The 18,808-nt window shown below is 52.0% G+C and overlaps 1 protein-coding gene and 1 long non-coding RNA gene across 13 annotated transcripts in view; one reads left to right on the forward strand and one right to left on the reverse strand.

Moving 5' to 3' along the window:
* Positions 1-10,013, reverse strand: part of LOC131760108 (uncharacterized) — a 46,771-nt gene extending 36,758 nt beyond the window's left edge. For both annotated transcript variants that reach the window (XR_010841334.1, XR_010841335.1), the window contains exons 1-2: positions 9,764-10,013; positions 3,651-3,693 (exon numbers count right to left, since the gene is read on the reverse strand). This is a non-coding gene — a long non-coding RNA (uncharacterized lncRNA). The remainder of the gene's footprint in view (positions 1-3,650; positions 3,694-9,763) is intronic.
* WT1 (WT1 transcription factor) overlaps positions 1-18,808 on the forward strand; it is a 176,554-nt gene that overhangs the window by 117,402 nt on the left and 40,344 nt on the right. For 8 of the 11 annotated variants that reach the window (XM_067038051.1, XM_067038055.1, XM_067038058.1 and 5 more), the window contains 3 exons: positions 6,183-10,914; positions 16,565-16,687; positions 17,133-17,235. In XM_067038051.1, coding sequence (XP_066894152.1) covers positions 10,470-10,914; positions 16,565-16,687; positions 17,133-17,235 — 671 coding nt within the window. In that variant the 5' untranslated portion in view covers positions 6,183-10,469. Of the gene's footprint in view, positions 1-6,182; positions 10,915-14,433; positions 14,792-16,564; positions 16,688-17,132; positions 17,236-18,808 lie in introns of those variants that run through there. The other 3 variants (XM_067038060.1, XM_059069885.2, XM_059069884.2) reach the window with 3 other exon arrangements.

Consider the following 18,808-nt stretch of genomic DNA (forward strand, 5'->3'; position numbering starts at 1 on the left):
ATTTTTTTAAAATTTAATGTGATATATAAAACTGAGTTCCAAGGAATCTCTAATATGGAAGTGGTGAAAATGATGTGGGGGAGAGGAAGCAAAACACATGCCTATCCTTATACACACCCCAAGCCAGTATTCCGAAGATGATCTTTGTGAACATAAAAGTTTATGCTGCCTTTGATTTGTGTGGTTTTGAAAAAACACTAGCAATATTCAGGCATCTTGGAGCATAACATCAGAACAGAAACTCTTTGCCCTAAATTTGCGTGTATTCTCTGGCTTTCTCTCTTATTTGCTCCACATGGATATTCTCCCTCTTTTCTAGCTAAATGAGTTAACCCACAGGTCCCTTTGTGGATGGCATCCCTACAACACGCCTTACCTCTTCTTACCTGCTTGTTTCTGTTCCCACCATTTCCTGAGCCTGGGGAGAGCCATCCTCCAGCTTCTGTGGGGTGGAGTGGGGGAATCTAGTTCAAGGGCCCCTCTTCCATGAAACGTTTTCCTTTTTACCCCAGCTAGAAATAATGGTCTCTTCTACTGATAATACTCTAGAGAAGGGTTTCTCAACCTCAGCACGATTGATATTTTAGGCTAGATAATTCTTTGTTGTCGGGAGGACTGCCCTGTGCTTTAAAGACTGTTCAGGGGGCTTCCCTGGCCTCCACCCACTAGATGCCAGTAGCACCCGCCTCCTACTCCCACAGAGTTGTGACAATCACAGATGTCTGTAGACATTGCCAGATGTGCCCCCCGCCGGGGGAGTGGGCACAAATCACTTCAGTTAACCGCTGCCCTACAGTTCTCCCCCAATCAGATCACAGATTCTGAAGAACAACGGTCAGGTCTTTAGTAGTGTTTTGGTTCATGTTCAAAGTTATTTGATGATTAACAAATAAAAGATGTTTTTAAAAATTATCAGTTGGGAGTTTTTGAAAATTAACACAGAAGGTTGATTTGAATTTGAAAACTAACACAGAAGGTTAATTAATACAGAAGGTTAATTTGAGGTTAGATCCTCAGAAAACTTTAATAGCAGTTTGTTATTGCCTCTCCCCTCTTAGAAAAAGCTTTATAGAACTATAATTTTAATACTACACCGAGTTGAAATGAGAAACCACCAGAGTGTCTCTGCAGCTTTTGAAACATTATCGTTAAAGTTACTAACCATTGCTGATGACCTTATAGAAAAGCCAGTGAGGTAAGTTCCTCTTAAAGTTTAGTGCTAGAAAAGTTTGTCTCTTCTGAAAAACTGGGTTTCCTCCTTCTATTGCATAAAGAGAGTTATGTAACTACTTTTATTTTCCCTTTTTGACTTGGCCATCAGGAAGCTTAGAACTAAGATTTATGCTCAGTTACAGGAGCTATCCTCATCCTTTCATTTCTAATATTAAGCCAATCTTTCCTTCTCACTAGCTCCACTTAACTCTTGTCTTTCATCTTTGTTGTAACAGCTTTCTTAAATCTTTTTTATAAAATAAAATTTTAAGCAAATGGAATCCTTATCATTTACCATCAAAACTAGGATGCTTTGGGGAATAAAGAGAAAATAATAATTAAGCTGGGACAACAGCTTAAACTGAGGCTTTCCTGGGCAAAATCTAAATGTGGTGTCACTCTAGAAATAGATAAATATAACAGATAACAACAGTTACTCTATTCCCAGTTTGGGGATAATTAAAGATAAACATGTGCCCTAAATAATCAAAGTTATGTGCTTCTTATTTATCGTGTGTCAATCTGTTAATTAGAGTTAGATATTTATTATCTCTTGGAAAATTTTGTAATTAGCCTCTGTATCGGCAGAGAAAAAAATCTTAGGTGTTCTTAAATGTATTTAATTTCTACCAAAGGGGAGACAGGGACCCTTTAGATCTGGAACAGTGATCACAATAGAAGTTTCATTTGTCTGTGATTTATGAAGTCTTGGAATAAATGCACTATTGACCAGTATCAGATTTCTAATGACTCTATCTTATTTTTCCTAAGCAACTTCTTGTAAACTTTTGTAATATATTGAGCAGCCAGCTGATACTATGTTCAAGCCTGTTTACAGAGCTATTAATAAATGCTATGTGGCAACTCCAGGAAGACAGTCAAAACTGCTTTTTCTCTCCATTGGCTGAAAACAGTTTCCTGCTTATTTTGAAAGGGCATGGGATTGCCCAAATCCTTGATATATGCAAGATATTCTGCAAAGAAACCAGTGGAAATAAATAGGATTCTAACTTTTATCCTAACAGGCTCATAGTCAAAAAGGAAACCTTGTCAATGTCTTGATCGCAAAGCCCTTCATATATGAAAGAGCGAGATTTCAATGTGGCACGGGGTAGTTTAAAAGAAGATGGTAATTCGTTTCTCTGCGTGCCCAGAATCATGCTGTAATTCAAGTTCCTGATAGCTGATCTGTTTTTTGAAGTCAGCTAATATTCTCTGATTAGACAAATTAAATTTTTAATTACTACCATTTAATGATTTCTGACTACATGTCAGGCGCCATGCAGGTACTTGTGTTAATTTGTTCTCCAAACAACTCTGTGAGGTGAAGGTATTATTAGCCTCATTTTACAGTTATGAAAATTAAGACTCAGAGAGAATAAGGAAGTCACCCAAAGTCATACAGAAAATAAGTAGCAGAGGAGGATTTAAGCCCCAGCCGTCTTATCCATAAACCAAATTATTTATACTAGTCTGTGCTTCCAGAATAAGAAGTTACTGGTGTGAAAACTTAAGGCCCACCTCTGAGCCCAGAAAAATGACCAGAGAAGGGTAACAATAACAGCGACATCAACACCCACGTAGCACACACTGTATGCCAAGTGTTGTTCGTGTATCTCATTTAATTCTCACAAGCCCAAGAGGAAAGCCCTATGCCCACTTTACAAATGAAGAAGCATGAGAGCAAGCCATGTACCCCAGTGCTCCCAAGAGTATTCCTTTCCACCGTTAGTTCCCATGTTACATATCATCCTGATGGTTCCGGGCATTGCCTAGCACTTTACAGTTTTCAGATCGCTCTGCACACTTTACTTCATTGCTATCATCCTCCTCTTTTTCCAGATAAGGGTAATGAAAAACCAAGAGCTTAAGTTATTTCCCCAAGGCCATGGTCATTGGCAGAGACAGGACTTGAGCCCAGGTGTTTTTGTAGCTAGCCCAGGACTCTTTAATTCTTTATTCTGGACCTGGCTGCACACCTGAAATGTGACTATGAGGAAGAAGGCAATCCTAAAGTTTTCAAGCTGACTTTAGCCTACAGCCTTCTATACTGAAAGGAAAGAAGTTGATTTTGAAGCAAAAGCCACATATTTCCGGTTTCGGGGCCGGGCGTAGGACAAAATGATTTCAATTTACTTTGAGGTGGCAACATCCTTGCTTGAGGTCAGACTCTTGAGCAAAGGGCTTCCCTTCCTGCCCTTCTCCCTGACACAAGAGCAAAGATTGTTACCTTTTCTTAATTCATACAACAAGAGCAAAGATTGTTACCTTTTCTTAACTCACACCAATATCAACTCTAAGCCTAGAACTCATCAGTTAATTAGAAGCAAAAACCAAACCAAACCAAAACCAAAGCAAAACCAGACTGTATGTTAATATAGATAACAGCCACCATTTATTAAGTGCTTTCTATGGGCTAAAAAATTTACATGCCTTACCTTATCTAGTTCTTGCAACTTGAACAGGCGCCGTTATTGTTACCTTGAAGAGGAGAAAAATCAAGTATTTCAGAGTTTAAGTAACTTTCAGTCACTCAGCTAGTGCTGGCAATTTTAATCCAGCTTTACCTGAACAGCTGCCCCACTGAAAAGTTCAGCTGCCTTGCAGGCAGAGACTTATCTAGACCAAGCATTCCAAATCCTTGAAACTTTCCCTGCATCTTGACTGTAGGGTGGGATGCTTACCAAACACATTAAAATGTGGCAGTGTGGGTTGAGGGCAGAATGAAGTGAGGGTACTATGTTGTTCCCATCCCCATCTCCCCTTAAGCCATTCTCAGACCAGCAGACCTCCTTGTTCCTTTACAGCAGTTACCACTATCTGAAAGCATCTGACTTGTTTCTTGTAGTTTGTCATTCCTACTGGAATGTAAGATCCATGGGAGCACGGCGGAGCCTGTCCCCACGCTGCTGTATTCTCGGTCCCTGCCACAATGCCTGGCACATAGGGCGTGTCAATGAATAGTTGCTGCACGGTGAATGAATGAATGGAAATGAAAGGGTAAGGATGCCCCTGCTGGAAAAAAAGGGGGACTATTCCCTTTCTCTGGTTGACTCCTTGATTTAAAAAAAAAAAAAAACCTTCAGAGTAATCATTTCTAAAAGGCAAAAAAGAAAAAAAAAAAAAAAAAGCCCTGATTTGCCAAGATGTACGGAGAGCTGCAATTATGAGCTATGCGAGCCATTGCTCCTGAAACGTTTTATCTGATTTTTGTCTTAGTAAACCTCTGCTAGGAATTCTGGCAATTCCCCTTCCTCACTCCCCCAACCCCTCTTCTCCCAGTCCACCTCTAGTGAATACACATCCTTCTCCAGCCGACCAGCTGCATATCCGGGTTCACAGATGAAGGCCCAGGTGGCTCTTCACTAATGGCTCATCCGTTATCTGTACGAAGAGCCAGTGCTTTTCTGAGCAGATTTGGGTTTTTTTGAAGCTAAATTGACCTTTGGAGAAAAAAATATGCATTCTATAGAAAGCTATGACTTTTGTTCTTTATTTATCTCTTCCTTCCTCATTCCTGTGCTTTCAGTCAAATATATCCTTAAAAAAAACTGTTTACTGAATATTCCAAATGCAAACTGTTCAGATTTTTCCTTTCTGTCACACTTTTTGAACACTGCAATGCTAATAGGCTGCTCTAAAGAATATTCCCTTCCTGCCCTGCCACTGCCCCCATATTCCTAACTGAACATTTGGATATTTTTACAACATATATTCAGTTTGAAAGATAATACTGATACCTTGTTTTATATGAACATTTATACACCAGGACCCTGGCAAGGGACTGACTTCATTGGGATGCTTTATGGCTTAATACATCTGAATGATTTATATCTCGTTTTGTCTAAGCATTTATGCTAATAAATTTAACAGATTCCCCAGTACTGCCTGGTCCTTCATTTTCTTCAGGGGGTCAAAGTGAGAGGAAAATAAAGCAGCATGCAACTAAAGAAAGAAGAAACTGGCACAACCGATTTAGAACACAAGTAAAATTACAACACACGGTAACATCTCTGATTACAGTTAAGGTGGAGCAACCGTCCAAAAGAAAAAAGAAAGTTCCTAGATCCAGATAGATTTCAGTAATTAAGCTGTTTCTCAAAGGCAGAATCACAAAAGTGACAATATTTAGCAAGCTAATTTACTGAGGAATGTTTTGGTCCTAATGATTAAATCCAACACTGAGGAAAAACTGACAACTATTAAACTGAGTGCACTCGGGAGAGGGAAAGGGGATAAGATAAAATCCAATCTATAAAATATATTCCATTATCTTTTATAGGTTTAAAAAACACAAAAATACTTGGAAAGAATCTTCTAAGATGGGAAGAATTTAAGGTTGTGCGAGGATTTTTTTTTTTAACAGGTGCAGAATAAGTTCGTTTTTTTTTTTTTTTTTTCTCTTGGTTCTTTCTTTTCCCCATTTTTTTCTCCTGTTGTTTGCAAAGTTGAATCTGGGGTCAGTAGTTCTAATTGTAACCTCAGACTGGAATTCCAGATGGTGCGCTCAGGACTGGAAGCAACTCTCAGCTCATCAATTTCATGGGCCTGCGTATCTGCTCTGGCCACAGCCCGGCCTCCATCCCCACTGTGGCATTAATGCAGAACAAATTGAGACATATCCTCTATATAATTAGTTCCAGAATTTAAAAAGATTTACGGTATAATAATAGAGGCAGCGCTGCGCAATCCTTTCTTTGGGGACTCTCTCGGAGCTCGGGGACCATCTCGCGGTGGCATCAGAACAGACGAGTAACCCTGACTGCTCTAGGCACTGCGAGCTGGGGGAAAGGGGGAGCTTTGCTCTGCGCACCTGGTAGTGCGCACGGGTCCTGGCCCCCAAACCAACTGAGTATGAACCGTAGGTGGGGGATTGGCCAAAAAGTTGAGTTAATTTTCAAACGAACAGAGGAAGCCGGGGGTAGGCTATACCAAAAGCCCTTCTCTTACTTTTTTATTTTTAAATTTAGATAAATGAAGCTGGGATTTCTACCGCCTGCGCGGGGACGGAAACCAGCCTAAGCGGCTGCCCAGCGGCCCGAGGTAGGCAGAATGTTAAGAGATGGAGTCGGCGGGGAGGAGAGGAGCAGCGGCCGGGAGCGTGGAGCTCGGACACTGGCCTCTGCGCGAGGCGCTAATCGAGCGCTGGTTCCTTCCGGGCGGCCCACCACTCCTTTTTGCTGGCTACGGCCCCGGGCGCGGGCAGGCGGCCCCAGCCCTTGACAGATCGCAGCTCTACGGTGTGTTTATTCAGTTGTCGGCGCCCGCGGGGTGACGCCCGGAGCGCGGCTCGGGAGTACGCGTTGGTCCCTGGGGCCGCGGCTGCAGGGCCGGGCTGGGCTCTCGGTCAGATGCAGTTGACGGCGCCGAGGTCAAAGTGTGGGGCGGGGGGTAGAGGACCTCACTCCCCCCTCCCACTCAGCATCCATTTTTAAAGCTTGTAATAATTAAGCCCCTTCCAGGCCAGGGTGAACTTTACCAGTGATACAAAGCCACATGGGTTTCCAGCGTCTCTCCTCCTTCTTTCCTTTACTCTCCATTTCATTAGCTCTAAAGAAGCAGAGGAGTGGTGGGTTAAGCCCAGAGAGAGACTAGGGTTTCAGCTCGGTTTTACCACTAATTTGTTACGTGTCCTTGAACAACAGTAACAAAAATTGTAACGTTTATTGAGGGCATAGGCCAACCCTCTTTTCCGTCTAATCCTCAGGACCCCTTGAGGTGGGTACTAATATCCCATTATTCCATGTGACCAATAAGGAAACTGAGACACACAGCGGCTGCGGAGCTCGTCTATGGTTGCACAGCTTCTGGTTTACCTGGTGGAGCCGAGATTCCTTTCTCTGGCCACCAATCTCTTACTCTTAACCACTGCACTCCACAGCTGTCTTTCCTCCCTCTGCCTGGGCCTCAGTTTCCTTTTCTGTAGAACGAGGAGTTTAATCTCCAGCTCTGCCAGTCGGTGATTCAGACCACATCCTCTGCCACAGGTCTCAGTGCTATCGGGTGTGGGAAGGTGATTGAGAGAAAGGAGCGGCCAGTTCTCCGCAGCCCTCAGATCCCTGGGACCTTGGGCCGGTCTCGAGCCACAGGAGGTGCAGCAGAGCGCGCTCTACCTGCTGGGGCGGGCGGGGGTTGGACCTTCCCGGCCAGACTGTCTCCTCCTCTGCCCAGCTCAGGGCGCCGAGGCCAGCAGAGCGGGCGCGTCCGCCTGGGTAACTGCAGAGCTCCGGCAGAGAACGTCACCTAGTGGAGGGACAAGTGGGGAGCGTAGGGAACCCCGTGAGCGCCGTAGTGTGCGGGTTTCCCAGGGTTGGCCCCGGGGCGCCTGGGCTCCCGGGCGTGGGCACGGGCTAAGGGCGTTCAAAGACCTCGTCTTGGGTGAGGTCCTCTGGCTGCGGCTTCGGACGCGCAGCACTTACTTCTCTGCCCTATGGGTTGCAGGGAACTCCTCCCCACCGCTTCGGACTACAAGGTCTGGGAGAGGGGGTACCCCAGGGTTGAAATGGGGATCGCACCACTGCTCTTCCCTCCCTCAAGAGTTCTCAGGCAACAAATGGGGGGCGAGAGAGGAGTGCTAAATTTGCTAGCCCCCTCCTTTCCTCTCATCCCACCCCCAGGCAAAAAAAAACACATTTTTTTTTAACTCAGAGAGTTGAGCGCCCTTGCCCTATCTGGGATTCAAAACCGCAAAAGCTCACAATCAAGCCACCTTCCTCCAAATAGCCCCCCCCCCAAATTGCAAAGAAGGATAAAAAAAGAGACAATCTCGACCTTTTTCACTTAGAAGTGGAAATCCTGGGTTTTCATAAAGGGCTCGCCTTTCCTCGTAGCGCTCCAGTGAGTCCTAGTTAAGAAAAACGACTTCGAAGTAGAAATAAAAGTGAAGGGTGTGAGACAGTGGTCTGGAGCGTCCTAGGGACAACTTGGCCTGAGAAGTTTTATCTCGCTAGGCCTTTGTCCCCCCAAAGTACGAAAAGCGCCTGTCCTCTGCCCAGCCCTGGAGCCCCGCGCAAGTTTAGAGATGGGACATGCGGGCGAGGAGTGGGCGGCCCACAGGGAGTGTAGGGGAGAAGGAGCTGGCCTCGAGAGCCTTTTCACTTCTTTTTTTAAAAAAGAAAAAGAAAGAAAAAGTTTCTGAGTGAAGACTTCGCAAAGTCAGGCACCAAAGTAGCGCAGAGAAGTGTCCACCACCGCGAAAGCGGTCTGGCGATCAAACGGGTAGCGCCTGTTCTTGACCTTTGCCCTCACGGTTTCCTGCGCCTCCAAGACAAGCGACCCCAAGAGGAGGGAACTGCACTTAGCGTGTAGGTCTTGAGCTGGCACACGCTTCGGGTCCGCAGCGAGAACTCCTGGCTACCGTTTACTTAGTGGAAATTAACTAAAACCAACGCGTAAGAAATTGTGAGTAAATCAAGGCTTTAAAACTCCCGGCTTCTTTATAAAACTGCAACCACCTTGATTGTTGCTTCATATGGGCTTGGCTGAAAAGCTTCGGGCCCCATCCCCGGCCAGCCTCGTGTCAGAGGCCAGGCGGCAACAGGCCGCTTCCCTCCCGGCGCTCCTGGCAGTCCCAGGCTGCGCCGTCGCCGCTGCCTCCTGGGCGTTTCCACGCGCCCCTGAAGCGCACTCCCATCCAGGTTCCCGGGTCTTCTAACCTAGGGTCTGTTTCCCGATAGAAGCCGACTCTTTTGGAAGAACCAAAAGAAACAAAACAAAACAAAACCTCAAGCACCTGCTCTGGGGTGCGGGGCTCCCAAAGAATAGGTGGAGGGAGGAATCTGATTTGGCGATGCCAGGCGCTGGGAGCTCTGAACAGTAAGGACCCTGCCTTGGACCTTGGGCCGCTGGAGGCTCTCTTCCGTCCGCATACCCTGGCTTGCGCCTCCTGATCAGTCACTACGCATGCAGAATGGTACTCCCGACTGGAGTGAGCGGAGGCAGAACTTCGCAGGAGCGGCTCCAAAAGCCAACCTCGCCGCAAGGACTTCGTATCTAAACCTTCCCCACCCCCTAACCTCCAAACTCGGCGCCTGGATTCTCCGACCGGAATCTGAGCATTTCCCTAAGGGTTTTCTTCCCTCCCAAACTAGCCTCCGTTTTGTTTTCCCGGTTTCCCCGTAGAAGAGTTAGGTACTCATCACTAGAAGGGGAGATTAAGTGCCACTGACACCGATTTTAGGTAGGCGGCAACCGCCCTTCTCTGGGCGCAAACCTCACCATGTCGCCAACTACCAGACGGTGGATATACGCCCCGTTTATCACAAATGATGCAACCTCCAGGTGACCCACGTTCGCCTGAGTCTGGCCTCTGGAATCCACAAAAAGCCACCCCGCTCCCCAGTGACCCCAAGATTATGACCACCAGTCCAGTCTGACGGCTCTAGAAGCAAGAGCCGCCGCCTCTTTGAAGTGCGGTAAAGTTCTCCGCGTTATCCTGAAGTTCCCGCCCTCATGGAGCCCCCTGCCCCTCCCTCCAACCCGCCCTCCCTGATTAACAACCCCTTCCCTACCCCCGTCACACAGGGATGCAGAGGGGACATTCAATGCTCACCTGGAGAGGCTCGCCAGTGCCCCAAGGCGCCCACACTTGCGAAGGCCGAGAAGGGGAGGTGGGGGGAGGATTGTGTCCCACAGGCCTACGGAGAGCGCGTGGCGGGTAGGAGAGGAGGGTGTCTCCGAGAGGGACGCCCCCTTGGGCCCGCCCCCCACCCCCACTGCGAGGACGCCCCCAAGGAGTCGCGCGCCCTGCCTAATCTGCTAGGGCTGTGGTGTGAATGGAGCCGCCGAGACTCCTGACTCCTCCTCCTCCCCCGCCGCCGGCCCCTCTTATTTGAGCTTTGGGAAGCTGGGGGTAGCCAGGCATCTGGGGTAAGGAGTTCAAGGCAGCGCCCACACCCGGGGGCTCTCGCAACTCGACCGCCTATCCGCTCCCCCCTTCCCGCCCTCCCTCCCACTCATTCACCCACCCACCCACCCACCTACCCATAGCCGGGACTGCAGCCCAGGAGCCGGGGCCCCGCCGCCTCCTCGCCGCGATCCTGGACTTCCCCCTGCCGCAAGAGCCGGCATCCACGTGTGCCCCGGAGCCAGCGTCTAAGCACACGCTCCGCTCCGGGCCTGGGTGCCTTCAGCAGACCGAGCAGCCGGGGATCCGGGGCCCGGAAGGCATCTGGGCCAAGTTAGGCGCGGCGGAATCGAGCGCCGAGCGTTTGCAAAGCCGGTGGAGCTGCAGAGCGTCCGGGGCTGAGCCACAGCAAATGGGCTCCGACGTGCGGGACCTGAACGCGCTGCTGCCGGCGGTACCCTCGCTGGGTGGCGGCGGCGGTTGCGCCCTGCCCGTGAGCGGCGCGGCGCAGTGGGCGCCGGTGCTGGACTTTGCGCCCCCGGGCGCCTCGGCTTACGGTTCCTTGGGCGGTCCTGCGCCTCCGCCTGCTCCGCCGCCACCACCCCCGCCGCCGCCGCCTCACTCCTTCATCAAACAGGAGCCGAGCTGGGGTGGCGCGGAGCCGCACGAGGAGCAGTGCTTGAGCGCCTTCACCGTACACTTCTCGGGCCAGTTCACCGGTACGGCTGGAGCCTGTCGCTACGGACCCTTCGGTCCTCCTCCGCCCAGCCAGGCGTCGTCCGGCCAGGCCAGGATGTTCCCCAACGCGCCCTACCTGCCCAGCTGCCTCGAGAGCCAGCCCGCTATTCGCAACCAAGGTAAGCAGACTGGGGAGCGCCCCCTACACGCGGGGCGGTGGCGACTGGGCTGTGGCTGCGCGCGGGCACTCCCTTGGCCTACCCTTACCTGACCACAGCTCTTACTCGGCTGCCTCCCCAAGGACTGTGAGGGTAGAGGAAGCAGCAGCTGGGGGAGAGGAGGGCAAGGAGAGGGAGTCCAGGGCATGGGCCCCTGACATCCTCCAGAGCGGGGAACCGGACTCTTCGCATGAGCCGGGAGGTCATCTGGGGCCCCTCGGACCTCGGGAGATTCTAAGACTATTCCCCATGGGAGTGGGACGCGGGAACCGGTGCAATGCCTGGCTCTGCCTCGGGAAGAGGTTTTGTCTCTCAAGGCACCACCAGACTGTCGCCAGGCATTGGACTTTTTAGACCCTGGATTCAGAGTGGGACCAGCGCAGGGTGAGCAGCCTTTGCTGCCTCTGCCCCGCCAAAATGTCCAGGAGCCACTCTAGACCTAAGGGAGGCACAGTATGCACGTTGGAGCACTAGAATGAGTAAATGAATGAGCCTGGACCCGTGTCCGCCTATGGCTCCAGCGCATGGTAGTGTAGAAGTGGATCTCTCCTGGGTTCCAGCTCAGGTGGCGGCCACGCGGGCTCCAGGGCTGGAAGAGAACCCCGCTTATCTGATTCCAATCTCTGCGGGACCGGGTCCTACCACAGGCGGTGGAATGAGGCCCAAGCGTCAGCCTTCCTTCAAGCCCGCCTCTGGCGCCTCCTCGTCGTTGAACACGGGGCTTAGCTGGAGAAAGATTTTTGCAAGACTTGGAGTTTAGAACAAGGACAGGTTTATTTTCCCTTTTCAGTCATTGTACATCGAGGGACACAGCTGGTGGTTTTCTCATCCCGCGCCGGTGCCCTCTCACTTCTCTTTCTCAGGGACCAGTGCGGAACCAATCATGCTGAACCTTTGTATTTTGATTTCTAAGTTTATTCTAATTAGACTCCTGCGCTGTTGGGAACCTAAACCAATTCGGGTTGATTCGATATTTTAGGAAATGCTTAAAAAAAAAGGGGGTGGATGCTTTTCCTAGAGCAAAAATTCCCTCGGGCCTAGGGACTGGGATGTTTCTAGAATGCGTGGGCTAGGAGGAGCAGAGTGTGTACTGTTTGCAGGAGGTGCTGCGGCTCCCGAGGCTCAGAAGAAGGGCCCTGTTCTTCCCGCCTTCGCGCGCACGTTCTAAAACCGTATTTCCAGGCTGTTCGTATCTTAGCCCAGCCCGGAGCACCTAGCCCACCAGGAGCCCTGGCGAAACCGAAACCGCCCTCCTCTCTTCGTTCGGGGAACCTGGGATCCATGTTCTGTGGAAGAACCTCAAGCCCACCCATGGGGTCCTTCCACTCTAGGTCTTTCCTAAAGGAAATTAGTGAACTCAAGGAGTATTGGAACAGCTCAGTGACTATTACAGATTCTTTTCCTCTGATCGTTCCACCTCTAATTAGCAGGCTGGTGTTACCTCTGGCAATTCTCCAGGTCTCAGTTTCCCCATCTGTAAGAGGAGAGCCAAGATGGGCAACCTAGTGTTTGGCTCAGGTTTGAAGTTCTATGCCACAGAAGCGGAAGTCCGACCCCCCGCCAAGGGGTTCTAAACACAGAAGGCAGCAGCCACGTAAACTTGGTTGGACCAGAAACAGCAAGACTGGCAGGCAGGTGTGTGAAATGAGTGAGTCTCTGTGTGGATTGTTGCTATTTGAAGACACCTGAGAAGCTATTTGATCTAAGTACCCCCTATACTACCATTATCATTTATTTGAAACCATCTAGGTTCTGTCGAGGTTTTGGAACCTGGACTCTGCGGCTTTGGTTGGATCCCTGGGTCTATCCTTCTACAGGGTGGTCTGGTGCGCAGAATTTCATCAACTCAGCCTCAGGAGTGAGACTATGGGCGTCCTAGCCAGTGGGCAATATGCTTAAAGGGAAAAAATCCCAATTCCTTTGTAGAGGATAGGCCCGGGATGTTAAAGAGAAAAGGGGCTTGGGGGCTGGAGACCGACTAGCAGGTAAAGGAGTCCCTCCTCCCCATCCTGGGAAATAGCCCAGTAGGGAGGCGGCCCCAGATCCAGGCCACAGCCTGTAAGCCGGTTCCTGTTTTCTTCGGGCTTAGGTTTTCTCTTGTAATCAAAACGTAAAGGGATCACACTTGACCAGTCCTTGGGACTCAGTCAGCAGCTGGGAGCTGGGGTCGGATGTCAGAAGCCACTTGGGCCTTAGCCCTGGCATTGGCAACCAGAGTGGGCCCTGGGGCCCTGAGATTTCAGATTTATTCTCTCGATTTCGGGGCTTCCTGCAGCTCTCCCAGCAATGTAGAGTCTTGGCAGGAGGCTTAACCAGGGGAAAGCAAGGGCATCAATTCCTTCCCCAAAGTGTGGGAATGGCTAACAGCAGGCCGAGGAGGAGAGGAATCAAGCTTTGGGATCCCTGTCCCCAGGCAGGGCAACCTAGCAATGGCCCAGGGGTGGGGACAGTTGCTGGCACTCTTGAACCTCCCCCCACCCCAAGGTATCACACTTCATTTTTTTCCAATTGCTTAAATATTATAGCTAGTATTCAAATCTTGCTTCTAAATATTAATTCAGGAAGCATTTCTTGAGTACCTACTCTGTGCTAGGCACTGGAGATGGAATGTTAAAACAATTTAAGTGCCTCAACCTTTGCAGGAAGCTCACAGCCTGACACTGGAGGAGCCCCTTATTTTTGGATGAGGAAATCTAGGCTCTAAGAGATAATGTGTGCAGGAGATCTCTCTGTGGCAGAACTTGGACTCAAACCCAGACCATTCTAGGTTATTTCTACCTCCTTTTACAGGGATCTTGGCCCCGCTGTTGAGATGGATTTTCTCTTCCCTGCTGGATGGGCACCGAACCCACTGTAGTCTGTGTGAGGGGTGGGGAATTTGCCGGGGCAGAAGAAGGGCGAGGACTTCGATAGCCCTAGACTAAGTGCGGGGTTTGGGAAGGGAAGAAGACAAAGACTGCTTGACAGTCTGCGCGATTCCCCCAGCCCCGCTGCCACGCAGCACCCTATACCTACAGGAGGCCTTGTTATCACCGGGCCACCCTAGTGTCACGTGGGGACACCAGCTCAGCCCTAGGGCCAAGGGCGCCCCCCTTGGGTCACATTGGAGAGGGTATTTCGTTGCAGGACAAATCTCCCCGTATGCTGCCGCAGCTGCAGAGTCATGATTTTCAGCCTTGGGACCACCTTCCTGACTGAGCCTGCTGTCCACTCCATCCCTCAGCTCCCGCGGGGCCTGGCCCGGCCAGGCGGTTCCCGGTCTCCTCCGCTGCGGCGGGCGGGGGAGAGAGGCGCACAGCGTGTCTCGCCTCTCCCCGCGGTCAAGGTTGCACTCCCTTCCCCGGCCGAGACTAATCGTGGGAAAGGCGCTACCTTGGCCCCTCGAGCCTCTCCCTCTAAGGCCTGTACAAGGAGCCTTTGAACACGCTGCCCCTTTCTGCGGCAGCTGTCCCTCCCCCGGCCTCCGCCCCCGCGCTCTCCGCGCCTGGCTCAGCGCTAGGCCCCGGGACAGCACGCTCTGATCAGTTCCGCATCCGATAAGTTTCTAATTTAAAGAGACCTCCTTCCTCTCTGAGGGCCCTTTCACCGATGCCCATCCCCTCTCCGGGGAGGGGGACTGCGAGAGGGGCTTGGAGGCCAGCCTTTGCCCAGCGGTCCGGTGTTCGGTCTGGGACGGGTCCTTGGGAGCCTCGCGGGGCGCGGAGGCGACACGGCCGGCGCAGGAACTGCAGCCCGCAACCCGTGGCCCTAGCCGCGCACCGAAGGCTGCGGAGCCCGCCTCCGAGGACAGCACGGTGCCCGGGCCACTGCCTTCTCATCGGCTCAGGAATGGAGAAGGGTTCGTCTAGCGACAACTTCTTTATTGCTTCTGTTTCTCCTCCTTATTTAAAAGATGGTCTTTGAAAATTCGGCCTTCCCTCTGCAAAACTGGGTGCTTGGAGCCAAATTTCGTTTGTCAGTGGACTGGTAGGCCTTAAACACAGCCTGGCCTCCGCTCCCCAAACGAAGTGCCTGGAAGCCCAAGCGTGCTCACCCACTCCTGACAGCTAACGGGGCGGGGGTTATCTTTGCCCACTTAGCAGGCCAGAAATGGAGGCCTCTGGGGTCATGTAAATTTTAAAAGCTGGTGGCTTCTTAAGTTGTCAACCTGTGGCCCCAATTGGTGCGTGTGACTTTGACTGCCCTGTACAATCCGGTAATGAAGACCTGTTCAAACGCTCCCTCCCACACTGACACACCACATTCCCCGAAGTGGACTGTAGAAGGTCGGGTTTTGTTTTTGTTTTGGGGATGTGTATTTGAAAGATGTGGGTAATGGCCACCTTTCACTGTTCAATCTAAGGCTTCACTGGACACTTGTTGTAGAGCCTTGACCATGTCTGGGGCAAGAGTGAGGGAATGGGGTTCATTTGACTCATCCCACTCCCAAGAATTGAGTGGGTTTGGAGACTCAGCTCAGTGCCCAGAGGCGGGGCCGAGGGTGGGGGGACTGGATCCGGCCCAGTGGCCCTGCAGGGAGCCGATGTGAGCATCCGGACCAATATGATTCATCACTTGGTCAGGACCTCAGGCCAGAGACTATGGAGCCTGCGCATAGGAAGGGACCCCACCATTGGGTTCAGGGCTCAGAACTGATCTTTATCTTAGCTGGAGGATACTTTTTCCCCAGTGGCAGCTACAGTTTTGCAGAAGCTAGTGGGGTAAATGTTTAAAGTAATTTAGTGACAATAGTCACAGAAGGAGACTACATTTTTCAACAACACGTTTTGGGGTTTTTTTTTTCCCTCACTTTTGGAGAGCTGGGGAAGAATACCGGGCGGTATTGCCCTCGGTTTCTCGGCAGGGAAACTGAGGCAGAGGACCAGTGCATACCATGGAGGGAAAGGGAGGTACACTCTCAGGCACACTCTGAAACAAACAGGCTTCCCGGACTGGTGCGCGAGGAAGTCCGCCCCGGCAGTGGTGGTCACAGTCCGACCTGCTGGGTGCGAGGTGGGTCCGAGGAAGGAAGGAGGAGGGCGCAGGGTCGAGGCCCGTGGGCCCAACTTGAAAGGCCCCTTCTTTTTCCCCCTCACCAACTTTCCCGAGGGCCTTGGGTGTCAATGGTGTCGGGTCGCGCAGCCTCAGACAGATAACATTACTCTGTAATTACTCTCCCCATTTAAAGCCCATGCCGTTTAACTGGCCCCGAGTAATTAATGAAAGTTGGTGCGCGGGCCTCTGATTTACGGCTGCGAGTCAGCGCCGGGTCAGGCGAGCAGATTCATTTCGGTCGCCCGCGCTGCCCTGTTTTGGGGGGAGGACAACTTTCTCCGCCGAGCGGTTGGCGGCTTTTTCATACTTGCGAGGTGTTCGGTGCAGAAGCGGCGGACACCGTGAAAGACAAGGGCGTAAATAAATTGGGAAATGGTGGGGAGGCCTGGGTTTTACTCGGGAAAGGACGGGGAGCCTGTCGCGAGGTCACATTGGGCCCGGCTTCCCGCCGCAAGCCCTGGGGGCTGAGGGAGCGGGATCCGAATGCGAGGCTCGGCGCTCCTCGCCCGGGTTCTGGTTCAGACACACGGTCCCTGACTCCCCGCCGACGCTGTTTCTCTCTCGGCCGCGCCCGCAGGATACAGCACGGTCACCTTCGACGGGACGCCCAGCTACGGTCACACGCCCTCGCACCACGCGGCTCAGTTCCCCAATCACTCCTTCAAGCACGAGGACCCCATGGGCCAGCAGGGCTCGCTGGGTAAGCGGAGGGAATGATGTGGGGTCTTCTCCCCTTCTTCCAAAGCTACTCCTCCCTCCCCAGGAATTTCCAACCCACAGCAAATTGGGGAAGGGAAGAGAGGATAGCTAAAAGAATTTTAGAAATAATTAGCCTAACCTCACTCAAAAGAAAAGATTGTTTCCCCCCCACCCCAAGTATGTTAACTCCGCTCAGCCGAGACCGCGAATGTCCAGAGGGTCTTTTCGGAGCTCTGTGCCGCGACTGCTAAGGGAATGTGAAGTGAGAAGCTTAGCTCTCTGTGACCTGTAGGCCGTCTCTCTGCACGCCCCGGCATCCAGGCCCCAGTGCCCCCAGGGCAGCCTGGGAGCCCGGCTCAGGACGCTCTGCCCCAGCCCTTGCCCGCGGCCTCGCACCCCCAGCCCTTGGTGTGCTGCTCTCACCCCGCTCTCCTGGTTCTCTGCAGGTGAACAGCAGTACTCCGTGCCGCCCCCAGTCTACGGCTGCCACACGCCCACCGACAGCTGCACAGGCAGCCAGGCCCTGCTGCTGAGGACGCCCTACAGCAGGTAGGAAGGCGCTCGGCACCACATCTGGGTCCACGCGACCTCGGAGGGGGCGCTCGAGCCAGCGGACACAGGAACGTCCGACGCGGGGCAGCCCGGATGCGGCCGTGCAGGGTCCTGGAGGCAAAGTACGCCTTTAGTCCACTTGTCTCCATAAAGCAAATGAAAGCCTCTTTCCTGGCTCCTATTTGAAAGAAGTAGCTTTCCCCGTCTCCCGGTGTTCTTATTTTGTGTGTGTACGTTGGTTTTTGGTTTTGGCCGCGCCGCGCGGTATGCGCGATCTTAGCTCCGCGCCTATGGCTCGAACCCGCGTCCCCTGCAGTGGAAGCGCGGAGTCTTAATCACTGGACCGCCAGGGAAGTCCTCCCCGGGGCTCTGACTTTGAATATAAATGAGGGCGATTACTGTATGGAGATGAAGAAGAAAGAGCGGCGCTTTGAGGAGTTTTTTTTTTAAAAGGGCTCTTTGCTGGGAGGACTTCAGCTTCCTCGGGATCAAAGATTAAACACGGGGTCCACTCCCACTCGATTCTTCTCACTCCTCAAGCCCCTCCTCGCGCACTGGCCACACCCGCCAGCCTTCTCTGGGATGAATTCGAGGGCGCATACACTCGGGCCACAGCCTTCGCCCCACCCGTCCCCCAGAGTCTCGGGCTGCAGCACCACTCCGTGGGCGTCGTCCCTAGCGCCCAGCTACCCCGGACTGTGTGCGGGACTGGTCGGGCTGCAGCGGTACCTGCGGGGAGACCGCTCCAGCCCGCGCCCGCCCGCCCTTCCCGTTCCCGTGAGGCCGAAGACCAAATTCTTTTCCTTGCAGACTCTCTTCCAGCTCTTCGTGCCTTCTCTAGGTTCTTGCTCCACCCTCCACCTTCTCTCCCCCAAATTTACTCTTCAACTTTGGGTGAACTTGGCCGGCATCCCGCGTCACCGATAGGGTTGCCTAGTAACTATACCGGCCGGAGCTGGACGGGAAGGTGGGGCGGAGGGAGGGAAGTGGCAGATCGCGGCCTTGGATGCCGGGGATTGGGCGTGCATTACCTCATATTCCATCCCTTCTCCCCACCCGGTGCTGCGGGGATCCTGATACCGACTGCCCCGGACTCATCTCCATTCTCCCTCCCCTCTGTTGGAAGACCCGGGGCTGACGTCAAGGGAAGGAGGTAGTGAGGTAATAAAGGAAGGAAAAGCGTCTGCCCTGGGAGATTGGTGGAAGGAATGGCCGCGCCTGGGGGACCTCCAGTCCCACAGGTGGAGGAGGGGAAGGAATGTTCGCTCCTGAGCCCGCAGCGGCTCGTGCCAATGTTCCGACGTGTTTATGAAACCGAGCCTAGGACTGGTCTGATTCTCCCATCCCGGGGAGGGACAGGGTCGAGCCCGTCTACGTCTGTACGCCTACGGTACACAGATTTTGGAAACCTTTCCTTGTGATCGGGAAATCCGGCATATCTAATCTGATCTTGGATTCAAGATAACTTTTTTTCCTCCCTACTCCCCCCCACCGCCTTTTTTTTTTTTAATTTTAGAGGGGGGGGGGGAAAGGCATGCATTTTGCCCAGATAGAGGTATTGAATGGTCAC

The sequence above is a fragment of the Kogia breviceps genome, chromosome 7, assembly GCF_026419965.1.
Source record: "Kogia breviceps isolate mKogBre1 chromosome 7, mKogBre1 haplotype 1, whole genome shotgun sequence".
Lineage (NCBI taxonomy): Eukaryota > Metazoa > Chordata > Mammalia > Artiodactyla > Physeteridae > Kogia > Kogia breviceps.